The 19,584-nt window shown below is 41.7% G+C and overlaps 1 protein-coding gene across 1 annotated transcript in view; it reads right to left on the reverse strand.

Moving 5' to 3' along the window:
* Positions 1 to 19,584, reverse strand: part of GXYLT1 (glucoside xylosyltransferase 1) — a 790,439-nt gene that overhangs the window by 520,585 nt on the left and 250,270 nt on the right. Inside the window, exon 5 of the mRNA XM_044087446.1 lies at positions 9,044 to 9,051. Within this exon, the coding sequence (XP_043943381.1) occupies positions 9,044 to 9,051 (8 nt within the window). The remainder of the gene's footprint in view (positions 1 to 9,043; positions 9,052 to 19,584) is intronic.

Genomic DNA, 19,584 nt, shown 5'->3' on the forward strand with positions numbered 1-19,584 from the left:
TATATATATATATATATATACACACATATATATATATATATATATATATATATATATATATATATATATATATATATATATAGATAGATCTATACATACACACACACACACATAAATATACACATACATAGATATAGAGATACAAATATACACACACACATTATATGTATACAATAAATTTAAAAAAAAAATCAAATGTTTACAATAACAGAGAGAATGGGAAGTTCCTTTCCTAAAGAGATCTCAGACTGGAAGCTGCAATACACCCATGCAAGCTGCTGAGGAAATTCACCTGGCAGTATAAAAGACTGAACAACTGACTTTGTGACGGAGGTTAGGTGCGCCCTCTGGTTTAGGCTCTTTAATTAAAGACATTTAAAACTGCTAGGAACTGGTCAAATAATTATTTTGACCCTTATTTAAGATTCTTCATTATATTTGGTCTCTCTCTCCGAGATGAGATCCTCCAAGAGAGAGCCCAATGAAGAAGAGTTCTCGTCATCTGTAGAGCATTCAAGAGAGGAATAAAGCTGGCAGGACAATGCGCCCCTTTTGTCATCCTCTTCACTGACGTGCAAGTTAAAAGTTCTGTTCTAGGTAAGACTCTCTCTTCCTTTTGGTGGAGGGAACAGTATGTAATGTAAAAGACTCCACTGGAGGGTATCAGCACATTCTTCTGCCAAACAACACATTCTTCCTCAAACAGCAAGCAATCAAAAATGGTCACAGCAGCAAGGTTGACCCCTGTGATCCAGGAGTTCGACATCTGACTCAGATACTGTTGACAAGGTTAAAACAGGTCTATACCAAGGTTATTGACCTCATAAAAAGTTCAACCTGACAAGAAGGTCACAGCGGACATGGAAGCTGACACTAAGCTTTCAACCTCAAAAGTAAAAATTGAAGTCAGCAGTTGACGACAACTAAAGTATGGCTTGTAAAGAACTGGTGACAGAAAATAATTGACAGAATTGATTCAGTTCTAATAAAACGTATCTGCATCCATGGAAAGATACTGCAAAAATAAAGGCAAATATAAAAAAAGTTTGCCCTCTGTTTGAATGTTCCACTCTGACATTTGTTTTGTGAGCGAGTAATACATGCACACATTTCTAACGTGTCAACATGTTTCAGTACTACATATTTTATCTTGTTTTAGTGATGGTATAAGTGCATTATTCTACAGGTATGTATAGTAACACTTACACTAATCTACGTATTTAACAGTATATTGTAATGTATCAGTATTTACCAATGTATTAGTTTTTTCTGTAATTTTATTTCTGGAGCTTTACAGAAAACTAAATTTTATCTATTTGGACTTTACCCGTAAAGAAATGCCAATACAGTAGACAGTTGATAATCCTAACTAACTGGGACCTAGGGTAGTTCGGATAATCAAATTGTTCAGATAATCAAACATATAATTTAACCGGATTTAAAAAAAAAAAAAAAAAAACTCAAATCTTTTTTTTTTTTTTTTTTATTGCATACAGCAATACCCTTTTCAACCATTCAGTGATTCCAATGGACAATAAAGAATATTTTTCACACGAGCTGGCTACAAGCTCAAAAAACATGCTCAGGCAAATACGTATAATGTTTACATATTCAGACTTCATGATTTTTCAAACCCGAAAAGTTTGGTAGGCTGGTTCTAATAATTGACATTTCGGATAATCAACGTTCGGACAATCGACTCTACTATAAATGAATAAATCGGCACAAGATACTTTTGAGGTGTCAAGAAAACAAAACAAAAATTGCACAAACAATAACAAGGTTCTACAATACCTCAAGAGAGATACAGAGAAGGGTCTTTAGTAATGCAGCATTTATGGGTAAAGTGGAAGGTACCAGGTAGTTCAATATCTAGTTTCCTATGTTAAGTCCCACAGGCCTTAGTCCTGAAGGGAGTAAAGAAACTCTCAAGTTCACTCAGTCAGTTCCAGAAACTTTTCTGAATGGTGCAAGTTTTTAAGCCCAACGACTTTTTTTTCCAATAAGGAACTGCTGTAACATTCTTGAAGCCTATCTGAACAGTTCACATTTTCCAATCCGATTGACTTTCCAATAACAAATCACTGTCTTTTCATGTTCTTACGGATAACTATAGCAAGTATTACTGTATTCAATAATGTGTCATCAATGAGGTCGAAAGTAGTACAATGACCTCCATAGAGCGACTACCATTGCCCTTTAGAATCAGACAGGCCACAGAATGTGCTTTTTTGACAATGGAAGACACACTGGACTCAAGTTTAAACTACTGATACTAGTGGAACAGTCTGCCCACAGCATAAACCACTGGTTGCCACAATCTGCAAGCAGTTGTCAGAGATGGCTGTAAGGTCAACAGAGACTAGGCTGAAGACCTGAAAGGCAACTGGAAAGAAAGCACAAGAATTCAAGGAAATACTTATGGCTCCAGCACTTAAGAACAGGATATAGGTGGAGATTAAGAATGGCAGCATCTCAAAACAGCATGTGTGATGTCTACACAACAAGATATGCAGCAGAGCCAGGTGTGGAAATAAGGTAGACCAAGCTAAAAAGGAAAACTGGTTAGCTAACAAAGAGGCTAAGAGAGGAGATGCAATAGCAAAGAACAAGACATCAGAGTCACTTCCAACTTCTGGAAAGTGACCTGGACACATGCCTGATTCAGCTAGTCCCAATCAAAAGAAAAGAAGTGGTTACAGTCTCACATGACTGTGCAAAGACAGGGTATAAATGGTCTGGCTTAATCTTGAAGCCACAGATAACATGGAAGGGGGCAGGAGAGAAGGAAACTGAACCGGAAAAAAAAAAATCAGACATGGATCTACTAAGTACATAACATTCGTATCCAATGTTGTCCATTTTCATCCATTTCAAACACGGGACAGAATACCAAGCTGTCAGACTGGGTGATATCAAGGAAGGTCATTCCGACTATGGTGAACATCAAGAAAGAATATGAACTAGAATGTAGATCCAGTTTAAGCACAAGTGTATACTGTGGGCCAGGTGGCTGCAACACATGTCATCAAAAATACTGTAGACATAGATACTGGTCTAGTTAAATGAGTCTTAGGCTTACCTGGCAAGGGCAAACTTTTTCTTATTGTAGACAAAGGAAATACAATCCGATAACCATCTTGATAAAGTAACTTTGGCCACTGCTTTCCCAGACTTTGGTTTAGAAAAGGAAATAAACAACTGGTCATCTTTTCTGAACTGTTCTGTTCAAAGAAGATAGACATCCACAGACAACTCAGTCTAATAAAAGCAAAATGTATGTTCATTTGTTCAAATATCTAGGAAAGAAAAAGTACAGTTGTGTACCTACCATAAATGTAGATGTTAGAGTGTATTCACTGTTGCAGTCATTACACTTGGGTTATTCTGCTGGCAGGCTACCGCAGTTGGCCTGAATTCCAAAGTTCTGGTCCGGCGTCGGTTGCTGTCGCCTCTTCCCTGACATCAGTGTGCCAGGGGTATACAAGATGCAGCCAACGCCATTTTCTTCAGTTTTTCTTGCCCCAGATGTCAGGTGCCCCCAAAAGGGTAGGCTAAAAATATTGCTTATAAAAAAGCATGCACTAACATAAAAATTACCTTCATCTACAAGCAAATACACCACATAGGTTGTATAGAATACAGAAGTACAGATAAGTCCCAGCAAAGAAAGGGGGATGGTGGGTGGTTAACCTGGACTGCAACACTCCAACATCTGCATTTATGGTAGGTACACAACTGTACTATGTTCATCGTGTTTCACTGTTGCAGTCATTACACTTGGGTTGAATCCCAAAGCTGAGGTTGGGTGGCTGGGTCTAAATAGAATTAGGAGTGGCTATGAGGCCCTGCAGAACTGCAGTGGCAAAGCCTGCTCTGGATTTAGAGTAAAGAGGTAAGTGGTAGTGCTTTGTAAAACGTGTGCACTCAAGTCCAAGTTGCAGCCTCCAAAATATCCTTGGTTGGTACTCCTCTGAGGAAGGCTGCTGAAGTGGCTGCTGCTCTGGTCGAGTGTGGCCTAATGCCCTTAAGCACTTATTTGCCATGTTGTTAACAGCAGAAACGAATGCAGTGGCCTATCCATTTTGAAATAGTCTGCTTTGAGATAGCCTTTCCTTGTGATCCTGCAGCATATGCCACTAGACATTGCTCAGTCTTTCTGAAAGCTTTAGTTTTGTCCAAGTAGAAGCGTAGCTGTCTGTGTTATGTCCAAAGAGTTCAGTAGTCTCTCCCCTTTATTCTGTGGGTTTGGATAAAAAGTAGGCAAATCAATGGTTTTATTAACAGCCACACTGGACACTACTTTAGGCATAAATGTTGGGTTCGTCCTTACAGAAACCCTGTCCGAAAGGAAAATAATAAAAGGTTCCACAGCCATTAATGCCTGTAACTCAGACTCTTCTTGCTGAAGTTATTGCTAGGAGCAGAGCTGTTTTCCATAAGAATTTTATCTCGGCTGTATTGACTGGCTCAAAAGGAAGCAGTGTGAGTTTTTCCAAAGTAAAATTGAGGTCCCATGTAGGTATCGGTGCTCTCCTTGGAGGTCTTATGTTTTTGGCCCCTCTGAAGTACTGCCTTAGCAGTGGATGTGAAAAAATAGGCGGTTCCATATTGTAATGAGCTGAAATGGCAGAGGCATGGATCTTAATTGATGAGAAGGATAGGCCTTTGTCCAGCATCTCACTTAGGTATTGTAAAATCCTAGGAATATTTGGAACAAGCATGTCAATTCCTTGTGCCTGGTTCCAAGCACAGAATCCTTTTCCATTTTTCTGCACAAGATTTTCTGGTGCTGGGCCTCCTGGCCTCCAAAATAACATCCATAACTGCTTCAGAGAGAGGTGTATTCTGAGTGTTTATATTATCTGCCATGCAGCCAAGATTTAAGGTTCTGAGTTAGCTGTACAGGATCCGATTGTTTTGTTGCGTCAGTAGATGAGGAATTTGAGGTAAAGTCCAGGCTGGGCCTTGAGACAAGCTCTTTAGGATTGGGTACCAGTGCTGGCGTGGCCAGTCTGGGGCAATCAGTATCATTTTTGGCTTCTCTTGTCTGACCGTTAGGAGTACCTTGGGGAGGAGAGGCAGTGGAGGAAAGGCATATACTGTAAGGGTTTTTCAGCTGAATGATAAAGCATCCACCTTCCATGCTAGTTTGTGAGAAGTCCTTGTGCAGAATCTCTGTAGTTGGCAGTTGTGTGGGGAGGCAAATAGATCCATGTCTGGGCATCCCCATTTCTTTGTCATTATGCTGAAGACTTGTGGATCTAGTTTCCACTCGTGAAGGTCCATGAGGTTTCTGCTTAGTTCATCTGCCAGAGTATTTGTCTTTCCTGGCAGGAATTGTGCTTGCAGGTGCACTTGATAAGTCAATGCTGTGTTCCACAAAGTCATGGCTTGTCTGCAAAGGGGGTAGGAATGTGTGCCCCCTTGCTTGTTTATGGTACCACATGACTGTAGTATTGTCCGTCTTTATCAACAGTTGTCCTGGATGGAGTAAGTCCTTGAAGGCTGTCAGGGCATTCTGTACAGCGAGCATTTCTTTTTGATTTATATGAAGATGCATTTGGCTTGGAGGCCACGTGTCCCGAATACATTTTCCTGTCATGTGGGCCCCCCAGGCATAATCCGATGCATCTGTTAGTGTCTGCCTGACTGTGGGTAAAGTGAATGGCTGTCCCTTTTTGTGGTGACAGGCCAGTGCCCACCATCAAAACTCCTGTTGCAGGCAGGGAATGAGGGTAATTAATGTTTCCAAGCTGTGGCAATGTTGAGTCCAAAACACTTTTTAGGTACCATTGTAGCTTTCTCATATGCAGTCTTGCATATGGAATTAGCAGAATGCAGGATGCCATGAAACCCAAAGCCTGCAGAATATTTCTTGCAAGTAACTGGGTCTCTGTTGCCATCTTTTCGAAGTAAAAAGTCAGTTGCCTTTGCTTGTCTGGCGTTTGATAAGCCATCTGATCAGTTGTATTTAAGCTTGCACCCAGGAATATTATCTCTTGAGAGGGTACTAGTTTTGATTTCTTTTTGTTTACTGTGTACCCTAGACAAATTAGTAATCTTTTTACAAACGCCAGATGTTTCAGTAGAATGTCTTTGCTCTCTGCTTGAAAAAGGCAGTCGTCCAAGAGGGATATATTTGAATTCCTCTGTCTGCAAAGTGCAATTACTGGTGCCAGGCATTTTGTGAAGACCCTGGGCGCAGTAAATAAGCCAAAGGGCAGTGCAGAGAATTGGTAGTGCATTGAGCCAGCTATGAATCTGAGGTAGCTTCTGCACGTTTGTCTGATTGGGACATGCAGGTATGCCTCTGAGGTATGCCTCTGAGGTACAAAGTTACTAGCAAAGCCATTCTTGCCCAACATGAGCAGAAGCTGCTGCAGTGTCAAAATTTTGACTTTTGGAATGTCCAGAAAAGTGTTCAGAATAGACAGGTCCAGTACTGGTCTCCAGGCTTTGTCCTTTCTGGGTGCCAAGAAAAGTCTTGAGTAAACTCCTTGTCCCTGCTCTTGCTGTGGTACTGGCTGAATAGCCCTCATGTCCAAGAGATGATATTTGCTTTTGTGTCTCTGCCCATTGATTGTGTGGCAGGTCTGGCATACCTTTTGTCTTTGGAAGAGTGTGAAAGTGGAAACTGTAGCCCTGAGAAATTATATTCAAGACCCATTTGTCTTGGGTGATCATGTGCCAATTTTGTGAAAAAAAGTGCTAGCTTTCCTCCTAAGGGTAATGCCAAAAGATAAGTGCTCGGCATTGGCAGTGGAAAGTCATTGCGACTGTTTCCTATATGGCTGTGACTTGTCTTCTCCACTTTTGGAGGTAGCAGCCCCCCATTGTTTAGGCCTGTATGAGCCTTGGGGCTGAGATCTGCCTCTTTGTGGCCCGAGACAGGAAAGGACCAATTCTTAGGCCAATTCCTGCTAAATCTGGGTGGCTGAACCTGTAAAAAATCCTTTACTGTCTGCATAGATTTTGCTTTATCCTCCATTTTCTTTAACACCTCTTCTGCCTTAACACCAAACAAAGTATCATGCTGCAATGGAGCGTCTAATAATTTTGCTTTAACATGATCAGGCAGATTCTGTTCCTTTAACCAAGCATGCCTTCGAATGACAGAGCCTGCAACAACGGCCCTGCAAGAGGCCTCCAGTGAATCAAAACCACATTGCAAAGTATGCTTTCCCACTTGTTCAGCTGCATGCAATAAATCCTGCATTTCCTCGTTTTCAGCACATTCAGAATTTGTCAACATTTTCTGTTTTAGTAGTGACATTAAATATTGCTGATATTTAAGCATATGAAACTGACAATTTAAAGCCCTTACAGCGAAGGTAGCAGAAGTGTAAACTTTTTTCCCCCATCTGTCCAGTGCTCTAGAATCCCTATCAGAAGGAACAGGGTTTTTTTGCAGTGGAAGCCTTGACCCCTTTGGGACCCTGAGATATAGTTTCTGGGTCAGCAGCAGGGTTTTTATACAGAAATTTATGCAAATCTGGAACCCTGTAGTACCTGTCTGGCTTAACTGGTGCAGGGGGTAAAGAGTCAGGAGACAGGCCGGACTCTGAAAATACATCTACAATGTCTAGTACAGGAGGAATAGCAAGAGGCCTAAGCTGAGGAAGTAAAAGAAAATCTCTGAGCCTTTTCTTAGATTCTGAGTAATCTTGGCTCTCCCAGTGAAAATGCTCCCTCATGGTATGCAGGGTTTCCCCAAAAGAATAGTCCTCAGGAGGAGAGGCTGAAGGGATAGATTCTTCAGCATCAGAATCCTCATACGGACATAGGGAGGAAGAGAGTATCCCTGTTTTGAAGAGGTATCAGAAGAAATAGAAACCCGATCAGAAGAATCATATTCAGTGTCTTGCCTAGGCCTCATCAGGAGGGGGATGGGAACCCCTGATCAAAGTGAGCATCTGTTTCTTAGCCATGGAAGTCTGTCCAGGAGAATGCTGTACTTGTTTCTTTGTCTTTAAAGCTGTTTTGGTCTTTGCCTTGGAAGCTGAAGTTGGCTTAATGTACAACTGTGTTGGTCTGAAAACACCCTCAGAAGCCGATGCCTGCTCAGCGGCTCCGGACCCATCTGAGGGAATAGCTTCCGAAGGTCCAATACCTTGAGTATCCAGAGGCCTAGTTGTCTCCACATGGGAGTCGAAAGCGGCCTGTGGCTCAGAGGTAGCGGGTGTCAGGGGCTGCGAAAGCGCCTCACTGAGAACCGGCGACTGGCCTAGTGGAGGCTTCATCATCGGTTTTGGACCTCAGATGCCTGTCCTTTTCTTTGTCCTTGCGCTTTTTATGAACTCCGGTCGTCGGCTGTTCCGACAGCATTATATAATTAAACCTTCGGCCAAAGTAATGAAATGCAAAATCGTACCAACGCTTAATAGTGCGTTGGTTAAATCTAGCACAAAACCGACAACTAGCAATGTCGTGGTCAGGGCCTAGGCAAGGAATACAGTAAGAATGAAAATCCTTATGCGGTATTTGCTTCCCACAAGAAATACAATTGTTAACTTTTTCGGACATTGGTCTGGAACAAGAAAAAAAGTTTCCCCAACAGGGTACTTGGCTTTATTGAAGACTTCGGTTCTGAAATTCGATTTCGAAAATCTCAGGAGTCGGCCGACCGGCACTTGCGAACTGCTTTTGCTTCGGGCACCGCGCGGCAAGAAAGACTGGAGAAAATGGAGTCAGCTACATCTTATATACTCCTGGCGCACTGACGTCAGGGAAGAGGCGACAGCAACCGATGCCGGACCAGGACTTTGGAATTCAGGCCGACTGCGGGTAGCCTGCCAGCAGGATAACCCAAGTGTAATGACTACAACAGTGAAACATGATGAACATCTGGCAAGTTTATGGACTGGTTAAGATGTACTTCAGATGCCACCTTGGAATGGTTAAGATGTACTTCACATGCCACCTTAGAGGTAAAGTACACAGCAGTCCTAAGAGAGACTGCATCCTTGTGGCAGCCTAAACATGGAGGCTTATACGACAGTGCCTGCAACTCCAAAATTCGTCTAGCTGATGTAACTGCTACTATGAAAAGTGTCTTCCAAGTCAGGAACTTTAAAGCTGCTTTGGCTGCGGGTTCAAACGGAAATTGGGTCAAAGCTTGCAGCATAATGGTAATGTCCTAATTAGGACCTGGGTCGCTAATTGGGGGCCTTAATAGAAAGGGGGCTTTCAAAAAGGCTTTAGTGATTTTCAATGAAGCTATAGGACTATCCTTGCATCCATGAAAATTTTTAATAGCCACCATCTGAACCTTAATGGTTGAACAGCTGGGCCAGTCATCAAAGAGCGGTGATAAAAATTCTAGTATAGCTGGAATAGGAGCTGAAAAGGAATTAAGCCCTTTAGAAAGGGGCCCAACAGAAAACCTCTTCCATTTGCTCTGGTATAACCTTTTAGTGACCAGTTTCTTGCTACTATTGGGGGAAGCTTGGCTTCTCTGGTTACATTTAGAACTGAAGGAACCAGGGAGTTAGCTTCATGACCTTCTGATCCTATGGAGGCAGTCTGGATGGGTGAGTTAACAGGTCTGGATAGCAATCCAACATCCACTGGAGATGTACTAATAGAGGACACTGGTAGGGGAACCATGTCTGTCGGGGCCAAAACAGGGCAATGAGGATCATTCTGGCCTTGCACTCTTGCTTTATGAGTGAATTGGTTCATTAAGGGCAAAGGTGGAGAAGCATAAAGGAGACCAGGGGCCAACTGTTGACTACAGCATCTTTTGGTGACCGACCCTGTAGAGGGTTAAGGGCAGAATACCTGATGCATTTGCTGTCGAGACAGGAGGCAAGTAGGTTGCAGCAAGGCTGGTCCCAGCGACTGAAATCAAGTTTTTCACTGTTGGATTGTGAGACCACTTATGAGGCATCAGGACAGTTCGGCTCAATTTGTTTGCTACCACACAGGTATACCCAGGAATGTGCATTGCTACTATAAGGTGGTATGAAGACATCACCCACTGACCAACTTTCATGGTCTCCTGAGACAGAGGACAAGAACAGGTTCCCCCTTGTTTGTTGATGTACCATACTGCTGCCATGTTGTCTATCTGTATGCTGATCACACCCCCAGGGAGTAGATCCTGACATACCTGCAATGTTAGGACTGCCTTCAACTGCATGACATACATGAAGATTGGCCTCTAGGGGTAACCAAATACCTTGGACCGTGCTCCCTTTGAAGTCCCCCCCACCCTAGAAAGCAGGCATCTGTGGTTACCACTGCCACCAAATCAGAGTGGAATGGGCAACCCTTAGTTAATGTTGGGGACATTGCAGAAAACACACTGCACAGTGGGTAAACTTGCGTAATTCTTATTTTTGCATGCAATAGGTGAATGGACTGAGACCCTCTACTGCTAAGGTCCACTTCAGTGCCCTCATACATTAACCAAGCTAAAGGAACCATTAATATTGTAGATGCCATGAGACCTTAAATATGTAGTACTAACCTCACTGGTGGTGATGGATTATGCAGTAGTTGCATGGCAGTGACTCTGAGTGTAAATCCTTGACTGAGGGAAGACTTGTTTGATGAATGCTGTCCAGGTGTCATCCTATGAACTCTATTTCCTGGGATGGGGGCAGATGGCATTTTGTAAAATTCACAGTTATGCCCAAGTCCAGTAGCAACTGGAGCACTTGACCCAGATGGTAGAGCAGAAGATGCTCAGAAGTAACCACTAAGACCCAATCGTCAAGATAAAGGAACATTTGGATCCCCAGCAGTCACAGGAACACTATTAATTCTGCCATTATCTTGGTGAACACCCTGGAAGCTTTGGTGAGACTGAAAGGCAGGGCTCAGAACTGGTAATGACTGGCTTCCAGTCAGAAGTGGAGAAATCTCCTAGAATGGTCTGCTATCCTGATACAGTCAAAGCAACGTGAGAGGGATGGCTCACAGAACCTCTGTATAGACTCACTCCCCAGAACCCGGTGCCGAAGCTTTGGCTCAGACTCCTCTCAAATGGATGGCATCAGTGTCAGAGATAGTTATGCTGTAGATATAGCAACTCTAGTGCCAACAAAGGTGCTCCAGGTTCAGGAGGAGTCGGATCTAGTATGAGCGGACTGGTATGGGATCGATGAGTGGAGGGGTATGATGATCAGTACTCAGAACCTTCCCAGAGGTCGGTACCAGTGTAACCCCAAGCTGTATTTGCCTCCTCAAAAATGTCATCATCCTGTCAACATCTTGCTCCGTGAGACTCCAAAATGATCAACCAGATGAAGCTACCAATGATGGTGTGGAATATCTTCTCTCCATCAGAATAGGAGAATGTAGTCCAACAATGATCTGGCCCAGAGAGTACCTCAGTCTTGGAGAAAGTGATCAAAATGGAGTCTCTGTTTATTCTAATCGACATGCAGATTTTGGGTCAGGCCCGAGTGAAGGCGACAGCTCCACACAATGTTTTTAGCCACTTCTGAAAGAGACTTATCTGGTTTCCATGCTGAAACCTTTACTATTTTCTCCCTTCTTTGTCAGATTCTTTACACTGGAGTCTTTTCTTTAGATTTTTCCTGCAATTTGGCCAGGGGAGAAGAAAGTGAAGGTGTAACCTGTTGTCTGAGGAAGAAGGAGGAGTCCCTCCCAGTCTTTAGAGCTCTAGCTCTGAAAGCAGCACAAGCCTAACGATCAACATCTAGATGGGCAGCACCCAAACAGTGTACACATTTAGCGTGCAAGTTCTGGGTTTTAAGAGTTTATGTCCACACATTGAACATTTTCTCAAGCCCAAAGACTCGGCCATCCTAAAGTCAGTGGAAAGTCAGACAAAAAAACATGAACTATGAATACACATGTACACTATTATAATCGCACTATAAAAACTTTGAAATAACTACAACTAATTCTACTAAATCTATAAAATTATCAAAGATATATATATATATATATATATATATATATATATATATATATATATATATATATATATATATAGACAATTACTCTGATGAAGAAAAAGGCTTCAATATAAAGAGAGAAAAGCTTTCAGTAGGAGGAGGAAGTCAAAGTTGAGTGAAAGGATACACAACTGCGGAGAGGTCCTCTGATGTGTCCGATTACTTCAGGTAGCAAACAAGATCTGAGCTGCTAAGGTGGAGTATAGGGAATTATGGTCAAGGGAGAAGGAAAAGATGCTTTAGATTTGGCACAGGCACACAGGTCGGATCTTGTCAGACACGCCAACCCATACGTTTGAAAAGGACAAAAATAGACAGGACTGGATCAGATTTACATCCTGTGTCACTTCAGATAAGTTCAATTACCACTAACCCCCTTGATTTTACACAGAATAATGATTGGTCACAGGGATCTAAAACTGTTAAGCCTGATGTACCCCCCCCCCCCATTCCCTTTGAGAAATGGTCCCACTATAGCCTATTACTACGGGTCAAGAACAACTCCACAAGCCAACATTTAATTCCCTTATAATGGCCACCCTGGAAGTAAACAGCCCTCCATCTGCAGAATCAGGTCTCAACACCCCTGGGCATAGGTTAATTTTTTGACAACACCCACTCTAGTAGGCATTATTGCTTGCTTAATGGCAGTGTACGTTTGCTCTTGTTTTCCTTAATTCTGTATAGGGAACCACTACATGTGCTGCTTAGTCCTAGGGAACTGGAGTTTTTGATGCTACTTGTAGAACCAGTTATGTCTATAGTTACACAAGAGATGCCTCCTCTTGCCCCTGTAGCACTCGGACAAATTTTTGCTAGCACATTCATCATGTCTCACAGCTGGCCAGATATTTCATTGTTTGCCGACAGCATGTTACATTCAATTTCTCCATTCTCAGTTCTAAAAACTAAAGAATAAACGAAAGCTATGTAGTTTTCATAGTGATAGATCTGTGTTGTCCGATTCCATTCTTCCTCAAATGGATGGATCTTTGGATCCAACCTCAGATTCAACTTTGGCCACTTTAAGACTTCAGGATTCAGAGCATAGAGTACACTCCCCATACCTACAATCCACTCCTGTCCCAAAGATTACCGCAGATAAAGTCTGTTTGCAATCCCAGGACACAAACATAGAAAAAAGTGAGGAACAAACCCTCAAGGAAAAGAAAATAACCAATCTCCAAGACACAAAGGACATCAGACACAGAGCACTGTCTGGAGCTGTAGGAATAAAACACCTTGGTGAAGGACAGGTCATATTGTCATACTAAAAACACACAAAGTACAGTTGTGTACACTTGCCATAAATGTAGATGTTACGAGTGTATTCACTGTTGCAGTCATCACACTTGGATTATCCTGCCAGTGGTAGCCTACAGTCGGCCCAAATACCAGAGGCTTAGTATTCCTGCGTCGGTTGCTGTCGCTCCAGGACAAATGTCAGGTCTTCAGTGGTATAAAATCAGGCATGAAATCTAAACCACTTGAATAGGAGCCAAACAACGGCCCAGATTAAACATTTTTTCCACCTACTCTTACAAACTTTTCTGGTAGATGGTTTCTAGGAAGAAGGGAGAATGTGAATAACTTGGGGAAAAAAGCCTTGGCTGACTAGCCATCATTGGAAGTGGAGAAACTAAACAGTCAAGCTGAGGCCTTGAATGTCCAGAGGAGACATGCTAGACAGGAGACATTAGGGTCCAGCACCCAAGGTGGGTGTATCAAGTGGGACCAGAGAAAGGGAAACCACACCTGTCAAGGTCAGAAGGGGGCAATGAGGGTGACCATAATCTTCCTCTGCACAGCCTTCTGTAAACTTTGGAATCAGCATTGGAGGAGGAAATGCAGAGGAAATGGGGTGGGAGAGCAAACATGCATTAGTATGTCTCTCAGCGACTCCCACTCTGGAGGGATCAGGGTGAAGAAGCTGCTACATCTGGAGAGGAAAAAAGATGATAGCATGATTGACCCAAATGATGAAAAATTTGTTCCACCACTGCTGGATTGTGAGACCGCTCATGAGGTAGCAGAACTGATCTGTTCAACCAGCCTACTAAAATTCTCTGGTATGTGTTTTGCTACCAAAAAGCGGATGAAGATATAACCCACTGCCACACACTCATGGCTTCTAAACACAGTGGGTAAGAATATGTTCTCCCTTGTTGATTGATGTACCAGACTACTAACAACTTGTCAGTCTGGACAGAAATCATTCCTACAAGAAGGACCTCCTGAAAGTCCTGACCTCTAGAAGGGCTATCCCTCATTGCTGAAACAATGACGTGAAGACTGGCCTCAGATGAGGACCTCGTACCATTCTTCCAAAGTGATATCCATCCACCCTAGTTGGGAAGCATCCATGGTCACAGGGCATTGTGAGGGGGTGGAACAGTCAACCCTGGAGAACCCCGGAAGTTTGGATCCACCACTTTATGGGAGCCCTGCACCTGTTTGTCAAATTAACTAGAAAGCTCAAGAGTTGGAATCCGATGGACCACTGAACTTCCAGAATCCACTGAAGAACTCTTATGCAATATTTTGCCAAGGCGACTAAGGTAATGGAAGTTACTAGATAAAATGGAAATCATGGGAACAATACATGCAGACGAGGAATGAGGTCTAAAAGAAGGCAGGATTTGAATTAGCTATGTAATGTCTGACATTGGACAAATTATAAATAAAGTATAATATATGTAACTGAAATTATGTCAATACAGTTAGTTTTCATTTATATAAATGTACGATTGTCTATGTCATAAGTAATATCTATGCTTTTTATTTAAAGGAGAACCAGACCTACAGACTCAAAAAAAAATGTTTATGTCATCATGGTTTGGCGTTTCCTATATTTTACCACCACTTTGAGACTATTTACAGGTTTTTAAATATTTTTATACGTAATTTCAGAGTCTGACCACATGGAGTCTGGCATCTTGAATGCATTCTGATTTTCTTCCTAAAGCTCCTGTCACTGCATTGATTTTGCATACACTGCTGTCTTTGAATCAGTTTTAAGTAACATTTCATGCCATTCAATGACTAAACACACAGTGCAAATGCCACAGAACAGACTTTTAAAGTACTTTTTACTGCTGTTTCTTTTTAGAATGGCTAAACTGCAGTTTTTTGTGAAGCCTGAATTGTACTACTTTGACTCATCTCCCATTCCCCTTCACACCTAACGTCCCCAGCTGTCAAAGTGTTAACAGTAATTTGAGTGTTATCCGCTGTGATTGACTGCTCACAGCAGGAGACTTAACCCATGTACTGTTTCCTTGTTCTAGCCTTTACTTTCTGTATGGGTACAGGAAGGACCAGTGAGCTGCGACAACGCATGGGTTTTTTTTAGGATGGTCGTGGTGATGTCAATTTGGGGAGGGAATTGGCCAGAAAACTACCTGTATTCAGTGGCCTTGATGACATCAATGAATTGGGAGACTGCAGCAAGCTTTTCCGGGACAAGATAAAAGTTTTTTTGAAAGTGAAACCACCACAGTACAGTAAGGTACTGTTCTAGTGAAGAGAAACCAATTTAAAATATTTTAAATGCTGTATTGCTGTTTATTCATAGCAGGGACAGTGAACAGGAAGAAAAAGAATAGAGAAGTTGAGCATTTAATAATAAAATCCCGTTGTTGCCCTTTAATAAAGAAAATGTAATGGAAGCTACCGTCAACCCCACAAGTTGAAGAACCAATCTGGCTGATGTCATCTGACAGGATAGAAGCTGTACAGTCTAGCTACTTAAGGTGGACACCCTGCACAATGGCAGACCTGCTATTTGTGTAGTGGTATCTAAGTGAGCACCTACAGACCCCAAAAAGTCTGTACCAGAGAAGACATTGTGATTTGTCCTGTTTCACTTTTATGTCAAACAGTGAACAAAGATGGAGCAGGTAGTTCCTGGCCAGGACTAGAAACCTCTTAGGAGTGGTTATGAGCCAACCAACCAGGTAGGGCTACACTTGCAGCCCAAGATGAACTGTGTCCACTGCCATGAATATGGTGAACACCCAGGGGCCTGTGGTGAGACCAAAGGGTAGAACTCTGAATTGGAGGTGACTGGCCCCCAGACTGAAGTAAATAAACCTTCTCGATAGCTTGTCCACCATAATGTGGTAATATACATTTTAAAGGTCTATCAAGCACATTCAATCATTCTTCCTCTACAGGGGGAGGATGAACTGTACTGTGTGTGCATTTGGGCGGCACAGTGGTGCAGTGGTTAACATTGTCACCTCACAGCAAGAGGTTCTCCGGTTCGATTCTCGGCTGGGGTGCCTTCTGTGTGGAGTTTGCATGTTCTCCCTGTGTTCGCGTGGGTTTCCTCCGGGTACTCCGATTTCCTCCCACATTCCAAAGACATGCATCTGGAGCATTTCTCCCTGGGCCTCCGCTGAAAACAGGCTCTGTGGAACCTAGTCGGACATTCCCGGTCAACAAATGTTAAAATAAATAAAAAATAAAAATTTGACATACTGACTCAGGTGGCTGAGGTCCCCCATGCTTTTTTGGCAATAAAAAGAATCTTGTGCAAGTACCAAATCATTGGTCTGGCAGAACCTCCCGGATGCCTCGTTTGTCTAACAGCCTTTTTATTTCTATACTCGTTGCCTTTCTTTTTGAAGATGGAACACCGGGAATTTTCTTTTGCGGTGGAGAAAAACAAATAAAGGAAATGTAACAACCTCAGGATATAAATGCCTGCACCAAGACATCTAGGGTGATGGATGTCCAGGATCCTGGGTGCAGAGAAGAGTGCCCCCCCCCCACCTCCCTCCAGAGTGCAGCAGTCAGGCAGCTGTTAAGGAGCAGTGAAAAGGCCTCTTGGAGAAGGGACTCCTTAAAGCCTTGATTTTGCAGGCCTTCTCTGCCTCATGGGCGACGCTCACCATTATAATTCCCCCTGAAATCCTCTAGAACCACAGCTTTTTCCCCTTTATGATTTCTAGAGAAGGTTCTCAGGAGGGGGAGGGAATATATTCCTATGGCAGAAAGGGTTTTTCCATCTTGTTGACATCTGGAAAGTGCGTCTTTGACCTTGAGTACAAAAAAAGGCGAATAACTATAAGGGAGATTTACAAAGGATGTCTTGAAAGGCTCTGCAAAGTCACAAGCACATCCAAGAAAATCTTATAGTAATGCCTGTACCTACGGCTCTCGAAGTGTCCTCAGTCTCACTGGATATCAGACGCATAAAGACATTTAACAGGGACTGAAGGCTGGCCAACAGAGTCCACAGTTTACTTATCCCCTGCAGACATGGACCTCGAGAAAGACAGATTTGGAAAGCTGCTTTGTCAAACCTCTCAAACCATGTAATATGTACCAAACCATTAAATGACATTAAAGCAAATGTAGCTGAAGTATAAACTCGTTTCCCCAAACCTATTCAAATCACCTAGATTCTCTGTTAGGAGGCTAGACAGAGGGAGCTCTTCTCTGTGAGCTCCTTTTTGGTGGCTGACAGTATTACCATGGTGTTCAACCCAGGCCTTTGCTCCAATACTGTTGGTCTTTCAGGACAATAAGATATTAAATTATTGGTTCTGTCACATCCAGTTCTTTACATGCCCACTGAGAGACGAAGTCTATCATCATATCTGTGTGAGGGAACACCCAAGTAGTAGTTGAGCCAGATCTAAAAGCCACAAGAAACAAAGAATCCTAACAGGAGGTTTTGGAAGACCAACCTCCTTTCTGTCTCAAAAGTTTGAGGATCTTTCTGAATGAGACGTCCTCAAATGATGATCTGGTGGATCCCCCCCTTTCATCAAAATCAGTGTCTTCAGTGAGGGACTTCTGGGATGAGTCAGTGTGCCTCCTCTTGCAAGAATGTTTCAAAGAATCCTCAAAGTGGGGATGTTCAGGAGAGGTCTCTGAAGAATACTGGGTGTTCTGTAAATGGAATGTCTCAAGGCTTGTAGGAAGCGGATGTCCTGATGGGATAGATTGTTCAGGATCAGGAAATACGAAAAAAAGCAGCGGAGCACGACCCAGGAACACTGATTTAATGAAAAAAAAGTTGTAAGCATAAAACACGCTTTCGGCAAGCCCAATGTCTCACCTTCTTCAGACAAAGTTACAAGCCAACTAGCAAACATTTTATATCATCAGTAATCAATCAATTTTAATTAAATTAGTACTACTTATCTAATTAAATAAGTCTAATTATAAATGCAACAATTTTTTAAAAAGATAGCATGTTTTAACATATAAAACCTATAAGCCTATTCTTAGTTATTTTAAAATGTTTTAAAACTGTTTTAAATCTATTTTAATCTGTTTTAAATTTGATGCACACACAATAAATGTAAATAAATAATTTTACCAAACAATAAATAAATCTAATAAATTTAAAAATTCAATTCATTTACATATACATATATATATATATATGTGTATGTGTGTGTACTTGCACCAAAAACAAACTAATATACACATATAAATATAGCAGTGTGTGTATAAAAATATAAATATTATATAAAATACACTTTAATTGGTAACTGAGATATGTTTAAAAACATTATATGTTAATATCATTATAACAGCATCATACTAAATTTAAAACCCTCTAAAAGAGATGATTACATAATCCCAAAACAAACAACCTTCATCCTTTTGGTTAGTAAACCTAATTAGTTTAAAACAAAGAACAAAACTTGTTGCCATGTTCTTATATCTGGGTATATGCATCAATTTATACAAAAAGACAACATGCTGCACATTAAACTACTACCTTTTAGTGGATATTAATTTTAAAACACATGCAATAGATACAAATTCATTTAAGCCTGGATGAGTATATGCACATGTACGTAACTGCCAAACTAATTTGTTTATTTCCAAGTGAATCTGCCAAGGGCCACCTTTGTTGTCCATCAGAATTCTACCCAAAACTGTAAACTTAAAGGAGTGTCCAGAATAAGTATGAATGTGCCTTGCAAGAGCATTATTTAAATATTGCCTAGCTATAGCATAAATGTGTTCATAAATGCGCTGTTTAAGCTTTCTTTCTGTTTTCCCTATGTAAAATGCGGTGCATTTTTGACAAAAGGCTAAATAGACCACTCCAGAAGTATCACAACTATGTTTGCCTATTATTTTATATTCTTCGTTCCTAATCTTGACTTTTGGGTCAGTGAGGCTATGTTTACATTGGTTACAAGCCCCACACTTAATCATTCCTGAGAGCCGTTGGCTTGAGGGTTGTGGTTTAAACTCTAACAAAGATTTTACATTCCGCCCTCTTGTAAAAGTTAATTTAGGAACCTCACCTAACTTGTGGGCCAAATAACTATCCTCAGTAATCAAGGCCCAATATTTATTGAGCACCTTCCTAATTTCAAAGTGATCCACTGAGAAGGTACAAAGAAATCTCATTCCAGAACCAGACTGGTTGTTGTTGTCATCCCCTGGTCTAGGTGAAATAGAGGGAGCAGTTTCCAAATTGTTAACATCAAAAGAAAGAATAGGTTTATAAAACCCTGATTTTCTTTTGTTAACTACTTCTGTTCTGATGTCAACAAGCCAAGATGCCGGATAACCTCTATTTGCAAACATTTCACTCAGATGTTCACATTCTAGCAAAAAGTCATCCAACTCAGAAATCATTCTGGCTGCTCTTACCATCTGGCCTTTAACTACT

This window comes from Protopterus annectens, chromosome 11.part0 (assembly GCF_019279795.1).
Source record: "Protopterus annectens isolate FY-2018-M chromosome 11.part0, PAN1.0, whole genome shotgun sequence".
NCBI lineage: Eukaryota > Metazoa > Chordata > Ceratodontiformes > Protopteridae > Protopterus > Protopterus annectens.